At 46.1% G+C, this 17,210-nt stretch overlaps 1 protein-coding gene across 8 annotated transcripts in view; it reads left to right on the forward strand.

Annotated features, from left to right (window-relative positions):
- Positions 1–17,210, forward strand: part of ITGA11 (integrin subunit alpha 11) — a 241,719-nt gene that overhangs the window by 102,456 nt on the left and 122,053 nt on the right. For all 8 annotated transcript variants that reach the window (XM_039492637.1, XM_039492639.1, XM_039492642.1 and 5 more), the window contains one exon: positions 854–965. In XM_039492637.1, the coding sequence (XP_039348571.1) occupies positions 854–965 (112 nt within the window). The remainder of the gene's footprint in view (positions 1–853; positions 966–17,210) is intronic.

Consider the following 17,210-nt stretch of genomic DNA (forward strand, 5'->3'; position numbering starts at 1 on the left):
CCCGTGCCTTTGCCCTTCTGCATCCAGGGGGTTTACTGGTAACAGGGGAGCTGAGCTGTAGAAGCTCTGGCAATGCAAAGCACCCTCCTCTTTCGCTAACTGCAGAGGGAGCTAGTGTGCTCAGAATCTCCCAGGATCAGACTCTGCGAGCTGCGCTGGGTCCTTCCCGGATGTGTGATCAGGGAGATGCTGATGGTCCCAGTAAGCTGTAGGAGAATAGAAGGAGCAGATCCCCTGTAATCAGTGTGGGGAAGGACAGGGGAATCCCATGTATTAATTATTGGGCTACAGAACATTCCTGCTGGGGCGGGGGATGGGGCGGCAGAACAGGACCATGTTAGGCAGAAATAACGCTCAGCAGATGGATAAATGAAGTGCAATACCTGGGGGTAAAATCTCCGTCCCAATATCACCTCACTCCCAATATCCAGTGCTCCCTGCCCTGTGGCTCAACCGCCTGGCACACCCAAGGCAAGTCCCCACAGCAGCCAGCTGAGAGTCTGGGGAAGCCCTAAAATGGAGGCAAGGTGGACAGCTGAAAAAATGAGTTCTTAGCTGTGTGCTGCACAGGTGGTATCATAAGATTAAAAAACCTGGAAGCACTTTTCCTGGCTGGTTTCTTCACTCATAAGAAGAAACAGAAGGCACAGGCCCACAACGGATATACCCGAGAATGAATTTTTCCTTTCAAACAGTGTAAGGAGTAACATGCCTGAATTGTATATATTATTAATTCCGTGTGTTGGATTTCAGGGTGCTTTACACTGGAGGTCAGTGTCGCTAGGGGAAGATCTCCTCCTCTCTACCCGGACCCGAACTGATTAGATCTTTTTTTTTTTTTTTCCTACCTCAGGATTCTGTGACACCTTCAATATTGACACCAAAAGGCCGCGAATCATACCAGGCTCTAGAGAAGCGTACTTTGGCTACACGGTGCAGCAGCATGAAATCGCTGGGAAGAAATGGTAAGCGAGCGCCTCTTATCCCTGTGGTCTAGCAAGAGGACGGGTGCCATTCTCTTAAAGCCAATCTATGCAGAACGCTGTACGGTCCCTCCATCTCGCTAAAGGCGCTGTCTCGGAGAAGGCAGCGTTGTGGCTTTCTGTTCTGAGAGGGACTGTGAGGCAAATTCTGCTCTCCCTTACGCTGGTGTAAATCTTTGACCTTCCCGAGTGCCTTCCATCTGAGGAGCTCCAAGTGTGAGTCACATGAGAGGTTCTGTCAGAGGGAGAGTTTGTTTCCCTTCTATAGAAGCTGATGGGTGTCGAGTTTCCAGGTCCTGCTGTTGCCTGTCATTTGTACATGGCTGGTTCCATTCCCATGAACGTTACCTTCGATCTTCAGGTGGGTTCACACCCCCGGGGGTTCTCTTTGAGTTTCAGAGCCTGCGACTCAGAGAAAAACTCAAAGCAAAACAGCCTGGCTTTTGGTCAGAACTGTTAAGTTTTATCTGGTTTCCACCCAAATGCACAACATAGGCCAGGTTACTTTGGGTTGGGTACGAAAGATGAAACTTGGCTGAATTTTTATCTGGCTTTAGGTTTCATGGTGAAAAGTTTCACTCCCAGCCCAGGCTGGAAAACATGAGGACTGCCTAGGATAATATGATGATTCACCAGATGTTAGAGACGTCACTTAGTGCACTTCTGGAAGGCACTTGGATATTACAACGATGAGGGTGGTCTGAGAACCTATGCAATTGCCCCAAAACTTCATTAACACAGAGTTAAGGTTGCCCAGTGGTGCCTATCGCTCTTCCAGAGTCACTGACCATAAATCTCTGAAAACTAGGATATGAAGAATTTACGGTACAGGCCTCCTCCATTTCCCCCTGTCCCTAATCCCCCAATTCCCTCTACTATGTCCCCCTCATTCCTCCCACTGCTCTCCTACCCTTCCCTACCACTCATCCTTATTTATCCCCCTCCCCTCGCCACAGACCGAAGCCCCCTCTCCCTTCCCCTCCCAAAAGCCACACCCCTGTACAGCTCCAGCACCCCAACACATTCTCCCTCCGTGCCCCTCCACATTCCTTTGGTTTGCACCAAAAAGTTATAAGACTCTGAACATGTTCGGAGCAGCTCATGTTGGCAGGGGGTGGGTGTCTATGTACTAAGTCACGGGGCACTTGCTTTCCTTTGATCAGGGAAGAGGATGACGTTATCCTCACTGCTTACTAGAGTTTTTCTCCTGACCTGTATTGAAGTTAATGTTAATTTCCTTGGCAATACTTCTAAAGGAAAATCTGAGTCTGTGTGTGGATTTTAAACTATCGCTCTTATCGTATGTCACCTTGAGCCCCCCGGACACTGTGACAACAGACTGCCTGGACACTCTTGCTTCAACAGAGCCCTGATCTTGCTGTGTGCGCACATCCCGTTCTTTTGCACCTTTCACTTTGGCACCTGCCAACCCAGACTTACACACCTCACCCTTAGTCACCTTTTCAATCACTGGGCACTAGCTGAGATAAGACCCAAGCAACTGAGATCAGTTTGGGGAGGGTCGGAGCCACAGTTTGTGCTTTAGGTGTATGTGAAAAATCAATCAATCAATCAATAAAAGAGATGATGATTTTGTAAAAGGCTGGGTTGGGAGGGGTGGAGGAGAGCTGTATCTTAAGAGCCCCTTGTTCAAATGGCACCAGATCAGATCCCTGACATGATCTGACACCACCGTGAGGCACAGCACATTTCAAGACCATCCTCGTCAGCATGTGAATTTTAGACATTTATAATAGCCCGCATCCAAACAGAAAATGACTCTCAGCCTTAACCAAAGCAGAGCTAGTGTTCTGCTATTCTAGAGAATAAACCAGACCACACCGCCGATTGTCCTGCTGCTTTCTGGGACTTGTTGCCCAGCTATGCTCAGTGCTCCCAGGTGCCACGTTGTGAAGATGCCCACACCCCAGGTGATAACAGTCGATGTGTGCGAATGAGCTGGGGCAGCCTGCGGTTTGAGCAGAAAGTTTACAGGGTGCAATGGGGAGGGGGTCTAATGACTAAATCAAGATCTGAGGCTTTGCATCTAAATGCTCAGTCATTTCCATGTGCGAGGGTGGCTTTGTGCACACTTTCCCCATGTTAATGTTGGGCTTTGCTGTCTCAGTCTGGGAGGATTGCTCTGATTATTAAGATATTCACATGTGTGAAAACCCACCAGATGAAAAGTCCTTCCCGTGGCCCCCAGATCGTCAGATAACCCGGGGGAATTGTCTGTCTAGTCTCTTTGGAGGCACACATTCTCCCTTACAGTGTGGCCTCACACGACGTAGAGTTGGTGGAGTGGCTTTCAGGCCTCCCCCACTGCTGTTCTCATGTTCTGCCATTCCTTCACTCTGCTGCAATATGGCTCAGTGGCTTCTTTTACTTGTGAGTTAATGAGAGGTTCTGATTTAACCTTGGATTCCCCAGCTTTTGTCATCACAGCCTTAACATATTTAGATGCAGTTTCTTTTCTGTTTAATTTAAGGTTAGTGATCTGCCCAGACAGGCTGTCCTGTGGTGAATGACGAGTCTCTGGCTGGATTTATGCCCTGATTGCCCTAAAGCCAAAGGGATGGCGTGTTTTTCCCAAATCGTACCATATACTGCTTTAGTTAGAGATGACTGCTGGGGGCCGGAGACCTGTTAGAAACAGCAAAGGGTGACTCCGTGGTCACAAGAGACCAGCCATAGGAGTACAGTGGTGGATCAGAGCTCAGGGATGCTGCTCATGACTCCAGAACTCCTAGCTGTGATTCTTCTGAGATATTTGCAGGTATATAAAACATTGGTGTTTCCACTCTGTGGCCTCTGGTTTATTTCACCCTACAGGAGGGGACTGGATTCAGAGAACGTGGATTGACATTCCTGTGAGAGCCTGCAATAAGGGCCTGGTTTGAAAGGCGAATGATAGCACGATTATGCGCTCACTGTTGCCAGTTGAAAAGGAGAGTTTAGGTATTTAAAGGTGCCCTTTAAAACTGTTGGCTGAGACTTTCAAAACTGGGTGCCTGTATTGAAGACCCAGGTGTTTTCCCACTGCTTACATGGGACCACCAATATGCCCCAAATTATAGTTGGCCCTAGGCTTAAATTTTCCAAAATGACTCATGTTTTTTGTGTGTGTGCATCCAGCTTGAAACTCCTTATGGGGTGTGGCTTTCAGAGGATGGGAGCTCAGCACTTCCTGAAAACCAGGCCCCTTTGAGGTATCTCAACCTGGGCAAAACCACTTTTGCAAATGTGAGCACCCACGTAAGCGGCCTGATGTTCAGAAGTGCCCCCAGCTCCCCGTGAGGTTGACTGGGTTGCTGGGTGTTGAGCCCCTCTGACGATGAGAGTCCACGTTCTTTCCATGATGCCGGTTGGCCTGTCTTCCTCCTCCTTTGGGTCACTTTATCTATTTTGGAAAGACAGAAGAAATCCTCTTACATCCTGGTATCAATGTGTGGAGACCTGTGGTTTCCATCTGAGGTGGCAGATACTTCTATTGCAGGATTTTGGTGGCTGGTGTTCCAAGTGCCACGTTTAACCAGCTCATCCATCACATTTGTTTGCCAGCAAAGCCAGTGCAAACAAATGAACAAAGAAATAAGAGTTGCCAGCTATTTCTGTTTACTAAGAATTAATGTTTCACTCATCAAATTCCTTGTGGTTCAGGGAACAATGATGCAGCTAAAGAACCTGCTAAATCAACACCAATTGTTATTCAGAATGTGTATTAATCATACATTTTAAAATTAAACATGTGGGGAAAGAATAAACTGCATTCTCCAAATGCCACTCAGTTGGGGATTTCAGTGCCATTTGCAATTGTTTGGATTATTTCTTCCCCTCTAGGAGCAACCAGTAATACTTCCCCTTGTTAAACGAGAAAGAGTGGATACTTGTGTCCACACACAGATCTCCTTATTTGGATATAAATGTTGGGATTTGCCTCCAAGATGGTCTTTCTCAAACTCTTTGAGGAACAAAAGACCCTCTGCAGGCATGCTCACGGAAAAGCCAATAAAATGAGGAGCAAGCATGAAATAATTTCCTGACTCTTCATCTTGCTCGAGTAGAGGAATAGGCAGGAATTGGCCATGTTAGAGTAACATTTTCTGTGCCCAGCACCTTCCGGTAGAACTTTAGTTCAACATGGGAATAGCTCCTTTTCTGTCATGATTCAAAATGCCACCAGCATTTACATGTGCATTAGATCATATAGCCTTGAGTTAGGCTTGGATCAGAATTTCCTGATGATTGGAGTGTCCAAAATCCAAATATTTCTCCTCGTGCCAATCTCTAATATAGTCAAAGCTGAGTATGAATCACAGTGCATGGTATATTTATCCCATCTGATCTCCTGCTGTAGGTGGGCCAGCAATTCTAATAAAACTTACAACCATAATCAATCTCTGGCGGGCTAAAGCAGTAATTTCTGTCTGCTAATGCAGTATCTCTCTGGCAATGTTGATCTTTAATCATGATTAAAGTCTTCGATCCTGATTTACATCCACAGGATACACGGCTAGCAATTACAACTCTGGCTGTTCCTGATTGCAGCACTCAGTCACTGTTGAGTGTACCACTAACACCTTTGCAACAGATACAGCAGGCGCTTTTGTATATAAAAGGGATAGACATCTGGTTTGCAATGGCCTGAAGTAAGATACTTATGTGTTGGCGTTTCTCTCTACCATTTGTTGGTCAACTAGCCTAAGTCGTGGCAACCGCTTTGTGGGGTCTGTGGCGGGTGAGAGCTAGGATGAAGTATCCGTTTTCTAAAAGAACAGGAGTCCTTGTGGCACCTTAGAGACTAACACATTTATTTGAGCATAAGCTTCCGTGGGCTAAAACCCACTTCATCGGATGCATGCAGTGGAAAATACAGGAGGAAGAGAGATATACACAGGGGACATGAAAAAATGGGCGTTGCCATTCTAACTATAATGAGAGTAATCAATTAAGGTGGGTTATCATCAGCAGGAGGAAAAAAACCTTTTGTAGTGATAATCAGGATGGCCCATTTCCAACAGTTGACAAGAAGGTGTGAGTAACAGTAAGGGAGAAAAAATTAGCATGGGGAAATAGGTTTTACTTTGTGTAATGACCCATCCACTCCCAGTCTTTATTCAAGCCTAATTTAATGGTGTCCAGTTTGCAAATTAATTCCAATTCTGCCGTTTCTCATTGGAGTCCGTTTTTGAAGTTTTTTTTGTTGGAGTATTGCGACTTTGAGGTCTGTAACTGAGTGACCAGGGAGGTTGACGTGTTCTCTGACTGGTTTTTGAAAGTTATAATTCTTGACGTCTGATTTGTGTCCATTTATTCTTTTGTGTAGAGAAAATGTATCAAGTTTGTCCTCGCTGGAGAGGGTCACCATTTTTCTAGATTCCTAGATTTTATTTTAAGGCCAGAAGGAAGCACTGTGATCTTCTAGTCCGACCTCCTGTCTAACACAGGCCACAAAACGTCACTCCCTAACTTCTGTCTGAGCCAGCTAGAGTGTATCATTTTAGAAGAATGTCCAGTCTCTATTTAAAGACTTCAAGGGATGGAGAATCCACCGTATCCCTTGGCACATCCTTGGATCGTTTGCCCAGCTGAGTCCCTCCATCGTGCTCCTATCCTCACCCCAAAGGCGTAGCCAGCTGAACTGCAGGTGGGGCCAGGGCCCTGCCCCCGATGGGCACCTAGCAGAGGCCCAGGGCTGAGTGTAGACCATGTTTATCTGTTCCAGGCTTAAGTGCTACTGCTTGGCATGTTCTCTCCAGTGCCCCGAGGCCTGCATTTGCCCTGACCAGATGGAATTCATCGGCCAGTGCTACATCTGTTTTCCTGTTCTCCCTCCCCATCCCGTCAGCCTGCAAAGGGCAGGGTTTGGCTCAGGGTGTTTATCTGTCTGAAGGAGCTAGGGGCTATTTGGTGAAAAAGGCTCAATGTGCAATATAGAAGCAGCCTCTCCCTGGCAGAAACTCCTGATTTGCTTCGCTTCTAAAGCGAACGGCAACGACTAGAGGATTGCAACGTGATTCACACCGGTGTATGTCTTTAAACCACTCGGAGACTGCAGCTGGCACAGAACACAGCTACTCGCTTACTGAGCATTGAGAGCACGTGAGGCCAGTGTTCTGGGATCTGCACTGGCAGCTTCTTGGTCTTTGGGTGGAGTTGAAGGTATTGGTTATGACCTGAGACTGGCTTAACTGAAGAATTGCCTCCCTCCCTGTGGTGAGCAGGGGCATGCAAGCCGGATCCACTGTTATAAAAGAGAAGGGGCAGCTGGCAGGGCCTCTCTCCCCCAGTCTAAAACTGCCTGGACTTAGTGACTTAGCTCAATACAAAAAACACCTATTTGAGAGGGTTTTCTTGGAGGTGCTGAGGGTCTACGGCCTGGATGATGAAGGGGGTAGATAGCCGGCTGAGTTCCTGTGGCATCCTGTGACTTCACTGCTACTGAGGCTGAATTTAAGGGCCAGATTCTCATATTGGTGTTTGACTCCCCCCTCCCCGCCGCATGCATGCACGTGCACGTGGGGATTTGAAAGCCAACATCAGGCACATCCAAAAGGGTGTGCACACTTTTCTGTATTCCCACTTGCAATCAGAACCTAAACTAACATAGCAGACTTCATTTTTAAGGACGTATCATCCCAGACTCCTGTTTTGCAGGTGCAATTTTTGCACCCCCAATTGACTGTAGGTGAAAATGATGTATTCCAACACCTACTTGCCTGAGGTGGCAGCCAGTCAGGTAGCTAGCTAGAGAGGTGTGTGTTATCATGTGTTATTAATAAGGAATTATTAATCTTCTCGTTTGCAGAAACTGCTTCCTATTTGAAGACGTAATCAGCTAATTTTAGCACTCAGTCAAGTTTTGCGGTCTGTTATCCCACAGAAAAGTCCTTTGGCAACTGGGTGGGTAGAACAATTCTGCTAAGTAGCTGGCTCAAATCAAGCCTCCATTGATGGCGACCAGAAGTCATTGCCCTCTGATGGCTTTGAAATGAGCTGTGTATCTTGGTTCATGTCCTAGAGAGCAGGGATCACATCACAAAATCAGGGCAACTGCCACAAAATTGGCATCCTTTGTTGTAGCCTAGGCAGAGAAGTCAAGACCCTTGCATGGAAGAAGAAAGATCCTGTGACCCCAGGGCAGGATTGAGGCATATGGACAAGTTGGCTTGGCAGGGGTTGGGCGGGGGTCTCCATTTTCCAGGGCTGCTAATTTGACGTCTTTCACAAGCACTGCCTTCTCACTTATAACCCGACACCTGCTGGGGGATAATAGATAAAATACTGGATTTGTGAGGACCTGATCCCAAGCCCATAGCAGTCAATGGGAGTCTTTGCACTGATGTTTGTGATCTTTGATTTAGGCCCTAATAGATGTTTGATTTCTGCAAAGAGTTTTCTGCTGGGTTGATTCTGAGCTCAGGAGATTGTGTTTGAAGCTGCAGATCTCAGAATTAGATAAGGAAGAGGAAATAAGATGCTTTTCCTTTAGCTTCCTTCCCCCTTTTGCTTTGGACACGATCCTTTTTTGAAAATCTAACTTTGATCTTAAAAGTACATGCCACGCTTAGAGAACTGTACTGTAACAGAATGCAAAGGGCATGCAAGTGTGTGGAAATCCAGATGTTAGATACATAGCATATTGCTCCAAGCTGATGTGCCAAACTGCTCCTCAGGCAATGTTCCTCATCAGACTGTACACGGGAAAGACTACAACGACTGCTGGAAAAATCCATCATGGGTGGCAACACTGTGGTTCTGCAGTGCAAATGATTTAACTTTAAAATCTCTTCTACAAGGGAGACCCTGGTGTATTGGGAAGAACAGAGGGTATTTTAGCAGAATCTGCCTACTGTCCTGTTCCTCTCCGGCCTACTGTCCTGTTCAGATATTAAGAAGCTTGAAAGAGGAATCCCTTCTGCAAGAAAAGTTAGTGAGGAGCTCCACTTCTACCCTTGGATGCATGACCCTCGTGTCACATTCTATCTCATGAAGTCAGTTGTGCCTAAGTTATTTACACACTGCACTGAGCCTGCGGCTGTATTTTGTAATCTTTCCACCAATGGCTACCCTCTCATGATACAAGAAAAGTTCCCGCCTTCAGAGTTCCTACTCTCCAACTGGGCATTTATGACGATTAAATGTCCAGTTCCAGGTAACCTGCCCCTTTCTTTGCAAACTGAGCCTAGACTATGCAATAAATAACAGCCTCACTCTTGCAGTTGCTTAGCCAGGTTCATAGAGTATAAAGCGCTTCTCTCATTCTCTGGCAGAGGCTGGGTCCGGCTCTTTGTTCACACAGACAAAATGAAACAATTTACACTCATTTCAGCAGCCATTTTGTCTCAAGGTTTTACTTATCAAAACACTCCAGGCTTTTGCCTGATGGGGCTGAGACGTATGGTAAGAAATGAGCCATTAGTTGCTTAAAGCCTCAGACCTGTAAGTGAAAGACCAGTTGTTTGCTGATTGTAAGGACAGATTTCCCCTTCCCCTCCTCCCAACCCTCAAGAGGTTTTTATCCTTGATCTCTCTTTGTGAATAGAAGGTCTGTGACATTCCCCAGGGTGCATTGCTGTCCCCTTGGCTTTCCAGCCTGGAAAGCCTTTAACACTGCTTTGCTAGTGAACACCAAGCCTGCAGAGTCACTCCCAGCTGAATACATGAATGCTATGCCCAGCCATCCATGAATAGATACAGGGTGACACCCGCATATCCCACAATCCCAGCCTTGCCCCCCAGAAATGTGCTTTTGTACGGTTCAGTGGCCCACAGGATGGTACAAACTCATAATTTTAGTCTGTCATTCCAGCAAAGGGTAATAAATACACCAGCCTTTTTGACCTGAGTAGAGATTTCCCAAACACTTCAGTCAAACACACTGGTTTAGATAAAACAGTAAAACAAGTTTATTAACTAGAGAAAGAGATAAATTTTAAGTGATTTACAAGTGATAAAGCATAAAATTCAGAGTTGGTTACAAAAGAAATAAAAAGGTAAACTTGCAAGCTAATTCCTAAATTTACCACGGCTAATACATTTAAAAGCAAATAGGTTTCTCTCATCCAAAAACTTACAGCAAGCTGTACTGGCTGCAAAAACCTGCAGGCCAGGAACACTGCCCCCCAGTTCAATGATGAGCCATTTGTCTTTTAAGCAAGCTTGCTGCAGTGAGTAGAGATGGGGAGGAGAGGTGATGAGGAGGTCGCTGTCTCTCCTTTTTATAACCTCCTCCTCTCTTTGAGGATTACCCCCTGCCCACCGGGGTGTAGGCAAAACAGTTCCCTGTGAACATGAGATTCAAAACGTCATTCAGGTGAATTGCAAATTTCTTTGTTTACAGTCTCCCCTGCTGGCAAATGGTTGCTTCAGCAGTTAATAGTTTTCTAACACCTGTGGTCAGTTCTTTGCTGTCTCTGAGGAGCTAGTCTAGGGGCATTACACAGAATTTCAATATATTTCAGTAACAAACATATAGTAAAATCTCATAGCTTTACACACAGTGTTGTTACGCACTTTTAAACAGGACAGTTATGTTCAGCAGATTATAGTTTTCAAATGATACCTCACAAGGCATACTTTATGCAAAATATATCATAAATGTACAAAAGTGATGAACATGGGGTACAGGGTGTCACAAGGTCCTTGTAGACTTATAGAGAATGTTTCCTTGATTTATTTTTTCAATATAAGGGCATATCGAGTGGTGTCCCACAGGGGTCAGTTCTGGATCCAGTACTGTTCAGTATATTTATTAATGATTTAGATAATGACAGAGAGAGAGTAAAGTTTGTGGACAATACCAAGCTGGGAGGGGTTGCAAGTGCTTTGGAGGATAGGATTAAAATTCAAAATGATCTGGACAAACTGGAGAAATGGTCTGAAGTAAATAGTATGAAATTCAATAAGGACAAATGCAAAGTACTCTACTTAGGAAGGAACCATCAGTTGCACACATACAAAATGGGAAATAACTGCCTAGGAAGGAGCACTACTGAAAGGGCTCTGGGAGTCATAGTGGATCACAAGCTAAATATGAGTCAGCAGTGTAACACTGTTGCAAAAAAAGCAAACATCATTCTGGGATGTATTAGCAGGAGTATTGTAAGCAAGACATAATTATTCCGCTGTACTCCAGGCTAATTAGGCCTCAGCTGGAGTATTGTGTCCAGTTCTGGGTGTCACATTTCAGGAAAGATGTGGACAAATTGGAGAAAGTCCAGAGGAGAGTAACAAAAATTATTAAAGGTCCAGAAAACATGACCTATGAGGGAAGATTGAAAAAATTGGTTTGTTTAGTCTGGAGAAGAGAAGACTGAGAGGGGACATAACAGTTTTCAAGTACATAAAAGGTTGTTACAAGGAGGAGGGAGAAAAATTGTTCTTCTTAAACTCTCAGGATAGGAAAAGAAGCAATGGGCTTAAATTGCAGCAAAGGTGGTTTAGGTTGGACATTAGGAAAAACTTCTTAACTGTCAGGGTGGTTAAGCACTGGAATAAATTGCCCAGGGGGGTTGTGGTATCTCCATCACTGGGGATTTTTAAGAGCAGGTTAGACAAACACCTGTCAGGGATGGTCTAGATAATACTTAGTCCTGCCATGAGTGCAGGGGACTGGGCTAGATGACCTCTCAATGTCCCTTCCAGTCCTATGATTCTATGATAATCGTTTTATAGCCATTAATAACTCATGATTTTTAGGGCTTGACTCAATGCCCATTGAAGTCAGTGGAAAGACTACCATTTACTTTGTCTCGCAGGCAGCATGCTCTAGTGAACGGAGAATCCAAATGGGAGTTAGATCTTCTGTGTTCTGAACCTGGCTGATTCACTGTGAGATGTGAAATAATGTAACATTATGAAATAACATTTCTCCTCTGCAAACTAGGGATGATGATGTCTACATCACACTCCAAGTACCTGCCGCCCAGGGATAATAGGTATATACATCATTTACCTCCTTCACACTTCTATTCCATAGAGCTTAATGTACATGCTTGTCACCATGGTATCTGACTGCCTTCTACTAGTGCTGTAAGCAAGGTGACTGACATCTGTCACGTGTGGTTTGTTCTCTCATCCTCTCCCCAGAGGGAAAAGCATGTGCCATGGAGTGTCATTTGTTTTTAAAATATACCTGTGTCCATGTGTGTTAGAGAAGGCCAGGAGACAGAAATGTGGTTTGCACTTGGAGCAGAAGGAGGGGAGGTGTAGGATGATCCTTAGCTCCTGGGGGTCTTGGACTGATGTCAGCCAACAGGGACCAGGACAGTCTAGTCTAGTGGCGGGAGCAGGTGTCAAGCCTAGTGCTTGGCAGTGGTAGTCAGCATGAAAGGTCAGACTGAAGGTCAGGAACTGGCGTGAGCAGGATAGGAGGCGAGGAGGGGTACCAGGCAGGGGCAGCAGGCACAGTGGAGGGCATGAGCCCTGAGCATCCACCAAACTGCTGTTGCTGGCCCCTGCAGCCAACCAGGAGGCTGCAGGCCACTGGTACTGCTGAGGCTGCCTGGAGATGAGTCCTGACCTCCCACCCCTGAGCAAGTTTGGTTTCTTAGCACTTGTTTCCAGTTCAGTACGGCTCTAGAACGTTTGTTGTAGTTAATTATGTACTTACGTGGTTCTTGATGAATTAATAAACTGCTGATTGGTTATGAATAACCAAGTGTCCTGATGTGAAAAGTACTGTCTAAAGCAAATGTAGACCTGGAAAGAACCTCGCACTAAAATTAGTAAGATAGGGCTCCCTGGACTCGGTACATGTTACCCAGTATTGGCTACAATACTTACCAAACTGGCAAGTGTAGTTGGTTAGATTTCAGCTTTAAAATCTAACTGGGACTGTGGCAAAGTCAGTAAATGGACTCTATTCAGGATTACAAAATGGTTACGTGATTCCTCCACACTCACCCAGACATGCCAAACCCACACAAAAAAAATATGCAGAAATTGGGCTTATTTTTGGCTTAATTGACTTGTGAGTTGCTTGTTGGCTAGTTTTTGGCTTGTAGCTTGTTGCTGCTTCTTTTTGATAGGCTCCCGGCAAGCAGGGGTAAGGGGGGGGCAAGCAGGGGCAATGGGGGAGAGATTCAGGGGTGCACAGCAGGCCCACCACAGTCCGAGGCTGCACGCCAGGGAGATCCAGTCACATAGCGTGTTGGGGTTCTTAGGGACTGGCTTGTTTTGAAATGGGATTAGCTTGATTTTTGGCTTACTGTGAAAGTCAGGGTGCTTATTTACTGCGTGAAAGTTGGCAAATGTGCACTTACCTATCTTCCAGGGGTGATAGTTACCTGCCTCACACCTCATTTAGCTACTTCCCAGCAGCGTGGGGGTGACCGGGCCACTCTGGAGGTATGAAGTGGCATATACTGCCAATTGGAATGTAATTTAATTATGCTTCCAGGCCATCACCTATAGCGTCCCTAAGGAATTTTCACCCCATGTATCTGATGGTTCAGTAAGGCTACTCCATGTTCCTCAAGCCAACATCCAATTTATGCTTCTTTCCATGTCTTTGGATGAATATGAATGGATATCCTGAGGCAAGATAAATAGGCCAAGGTATTTTTATTAAAAAAAAAACAAAAAACCCACCATGAGTCACTCTGGTTAAAATATAAATCACTGACCAAACAAAATGGCCATAGTATAAAACCAACAGACATACACTGTAGAGGAACCCTATTATGTGATTGATAATAATGGTGTAGGCCCTCAACTGGCAGGAGGCAGCTGAAATGGAAATGATGAAATGAAACCACAGCTTGCTGGTGAGGCGGAAAGCAGACGTTCATTCCTGAACAACGGCCCCCAAAAGGTTCCATGAGATCTGCTGAAAGGCAAAGGGGTGCCAGGAAACAAAACGACAACCTCAGAAATGCAAGACTATCTAGGAGCAATTGCTATAACAACACTCCAAAAACTTTGCTGCCAAATACCAAATATGGAATCCGAGTACTTTGGCACCTAATGCTAGTTTCTAAATATGTGAATGCTGCTTTTGGCCAGTTAGAGGACTTTTAGGAGACTTTTAAATGTTATTATATACATAGATGTGTATGCACATTTATATCTATACCTATGGGTGTGTTTGTGTTAATAGATACTATGTATATTTTTGGTCAGGACTATTTTCTTAGGGCAGTGAGACGGATATTACACACTTTCTGGGTTCTAACCATAACCCCCATAATAGAAAGTTTGAGAGGAAAGGCTCCAGAATACTCAATTCAGGGGGAAAGGGGAGGGTATTTGATTTGTAATACGCTAAAAGATGGCCACTATGGCTTCTCTGTTCATTGTCCTCCCCGACCAGCAAGTTAATGGCAGGCGTTTCCTCTTCAAAGCTTGGCTCCTTTTAAAAAAAAACTCAATATATTTCCATTGAGCGTGTGAACGGACTAAAGAGCAGTCAGCTATCAAAACCAATAGAATCACGTCCATATAATTTTGCCCAGTAGCAATGGCTGAGCTACCAGAACACTGTGGAAAGCTCCAGCATGCAAGCTGTGCTTATGCTCGGTGGTGCTGGATCAACGGAAATACCCAGCAATGGGCCCCAGCGGGCACTCACTGACACCTAGGAATCGCCGCCGAAGTCCTTGGGGGTGCCTGGGTGTAGCGGAGGGCAGAATACAGCTCCATATGGTTTTTGCACTTGGTATAAAGTCGGTTTATATAGTTTTCAGTTGAATGAAGCAGAATTTCGTTAACAAGATATTGTTAAGGACGCGTATAACTATGAGATCCTCACGTTGTGCGTAGGGTTGGTGGTGGTCCATTCCCTGGAGGAGAATTGCACCTCACGGGGCAGGTCCTCTGCTAGTATGAGGCACAGTAGCTTCAGATGGCGAAACTGACCACTGTGACGGCTCCTGGGAACGAAGGGTGCTGAAAAGTCCCATCACTAGGCATGGATGCACCTGCTTGGATAAAGTAAGAAGCGCATACCTCCCCAGCCCCAACACACACACACACACACACACACACACACACACACACACACACACACCCCACCTCTCTGCCCCTTGTGCGCACACACAGACGCACCTCTCCCCACATACACACAACACACATGGAGAGACATACCTCTCCCCACCCCCTCCAAGCACACACAGAGATGCACACCTCGCCCCACACACATCCCCCCCCAGCACACATGAAGACACACACCTCCCCAGAGGCACACGCTCATGAGCGCGCGCGCACACAGAGATGCACATCTCCATACCCCCCTAGGCGCGCACACAGTTTTGAGTCAAATACAAACTCAGCTTTTTTGAGTTTCAGAAAAAAAGTTCTTAAAGGCCCACCTTGAAGGGAAAGACAAGGGGGGGGGGTGTTGTTAAGCCGCAGCTCTGGTCTGTAGCTAGGGGTGCATGGTGAAGTGTGAGGGCCAGAATCTCTTGTTGAACATCATTGTCCTCAATGGAGGTACCCCTAATTTACACAAGCAGGAATCTGGTCCAGCAGGTGAAATTTACTTTTGGGGTGAACCCACACATGAGCTAGACACCACTTCAGCCCATTGGTGCTGGGACTAGGGGTGCTGGATTGCTACTGCACCCCCTGGCTTGAAGTGGTTTCCAACATACACAAGGGTTACAGTTTGGTTCAGTGGCTCTCAGCCCCCTCCCCCCACACACATACACACACTGTACAAATTGTTTCAGCTCCCCTGCTTCAACCCCCCTTTCCATCCTGTTCTGAAGGCTTAAGTGGGAGTCTTCATTGTGAGTTGAACCAAATCCTAATGTGATTTCAAGCCTTTGTTTACATTTACCCCCTAGAGTGCAGCCTGGGACTGTGGGACCACTGTGCCCCCTTAACCCTCTCCAGCCTGGGCTGCCTCTCGCAATGCCTTGCTAGTGACCAGCAGCAAACCCCTCCAGGCGCTGTGATCACTCAGCACAACAGCATGTGGAGCCCACACCCAGCCAGATTGCATGAATGCGCCCAGAGCCACTCCCGAATCACACAGAGAAAGGCACTAGAGCCAAATTCCCCCAGCTCCCAGCACTGTGCCCCAGGAATATACTGTCGTGCACTGCTCAAGATGGCAGTGCAGATTTATTAATTGGTTCACCACTTCATCAATGGAAAGTGGACATACACCAGCCTTTGCAAAACCTGAGCAGATTTGCCACACACTTCATACAGACTCACTGGTAAAGATAAACAGTAAAACAAATGTATTGACTATAAAAGGTAGATTTTAAGTGATATTAAGAGAGAGGCAAAAAATCAGAATTAGTTACCAAAAGAAATAAAGTATAAGCCCACAGTCTAAACGCTCAACCCTCTTAGGGCTAGTCTACACTTACCAGCCGGGTTGACGCAGTGAGTTCGACTTCTCGGAGTTCGAACTATCGCGTCTAATGTGGACGCGATAGTTTGAACTCCGGAAGCGCCGCGGTCGACTCCGGTACTCCACCACTGCAAACGGCGGTGGCGGAGTCGACCTTGGAGCCGTGGACTTCGATTCCGCGGCATCTGGACGGATGAGTAGTTCGAACTAGGGTACTTCGAATTCAGCTACGCTATTCACGTAGCTGAATTTGCGTACCCTAGTTCGACCCCTCTTCTTAGTGTGGACCAGCCCTTAGACTGGGCAACATCTAGATTAGGCAGTTTTTCTCACCCCACTGCATACTGCAGTCCTTAGTATACAGGTTGTTCCTTAAACCTGGGCCAAATCTCCTCTGTTGGAGTCTTGTCATCTTCTCAGTGTCTCAATGTAGGTGGCTGAAGGAGAAAGGCCAAGCGTGTGCCACTCTGCCTGTTTTATACCCTCAGTCCATGTGCTTGGAAAACACATGTGCATTGCTGAGTCTCCAGGCAAGGTTGAGCGATTCCCCTCGTGTGGCCTCATGCAGGTGAGTCGTTGCATTGTAGCTCTCTTGCTGGACAATGGTTGTTGATGGGTTGATTGACACCCCACCCAGGTGTTGGTTATTTTCCTTGCTGTTGCCTCTGGGGAGCTAATATCTGGCCAATCTCCCAACTTACAGCATGTTTTAGTGACAACCATACAACACAATTCTCATAATATCATATGCATTAATGATACACATCTAGGGATAGAGAAATGACTGTCAGCAGGTCATAACCTTTTCCCTTACAAGGCATGCTTTATACGTAAGATCACAGTTATATGAAAATGAGGAATATAGGGCTTCCAGGATGCTCCCCCAAGGTACAGAATGTCACAGACGTTCCTTGTTC

This window comes from Mauremys reevesii, linkage group 10, assembly GCF_016161935.1.
Source record: "Mauremys reevesii isolate NIE-2019 linkage group 10, ASM1616193v1, whole genome shotgun sequence".
Classification (NCBI taxonomy): domain Eukaryota; kingdom Metazoa; phylum Chordata; order Testudines; family Geoemydidae; genus Mauremys; species Mauremys reevesii.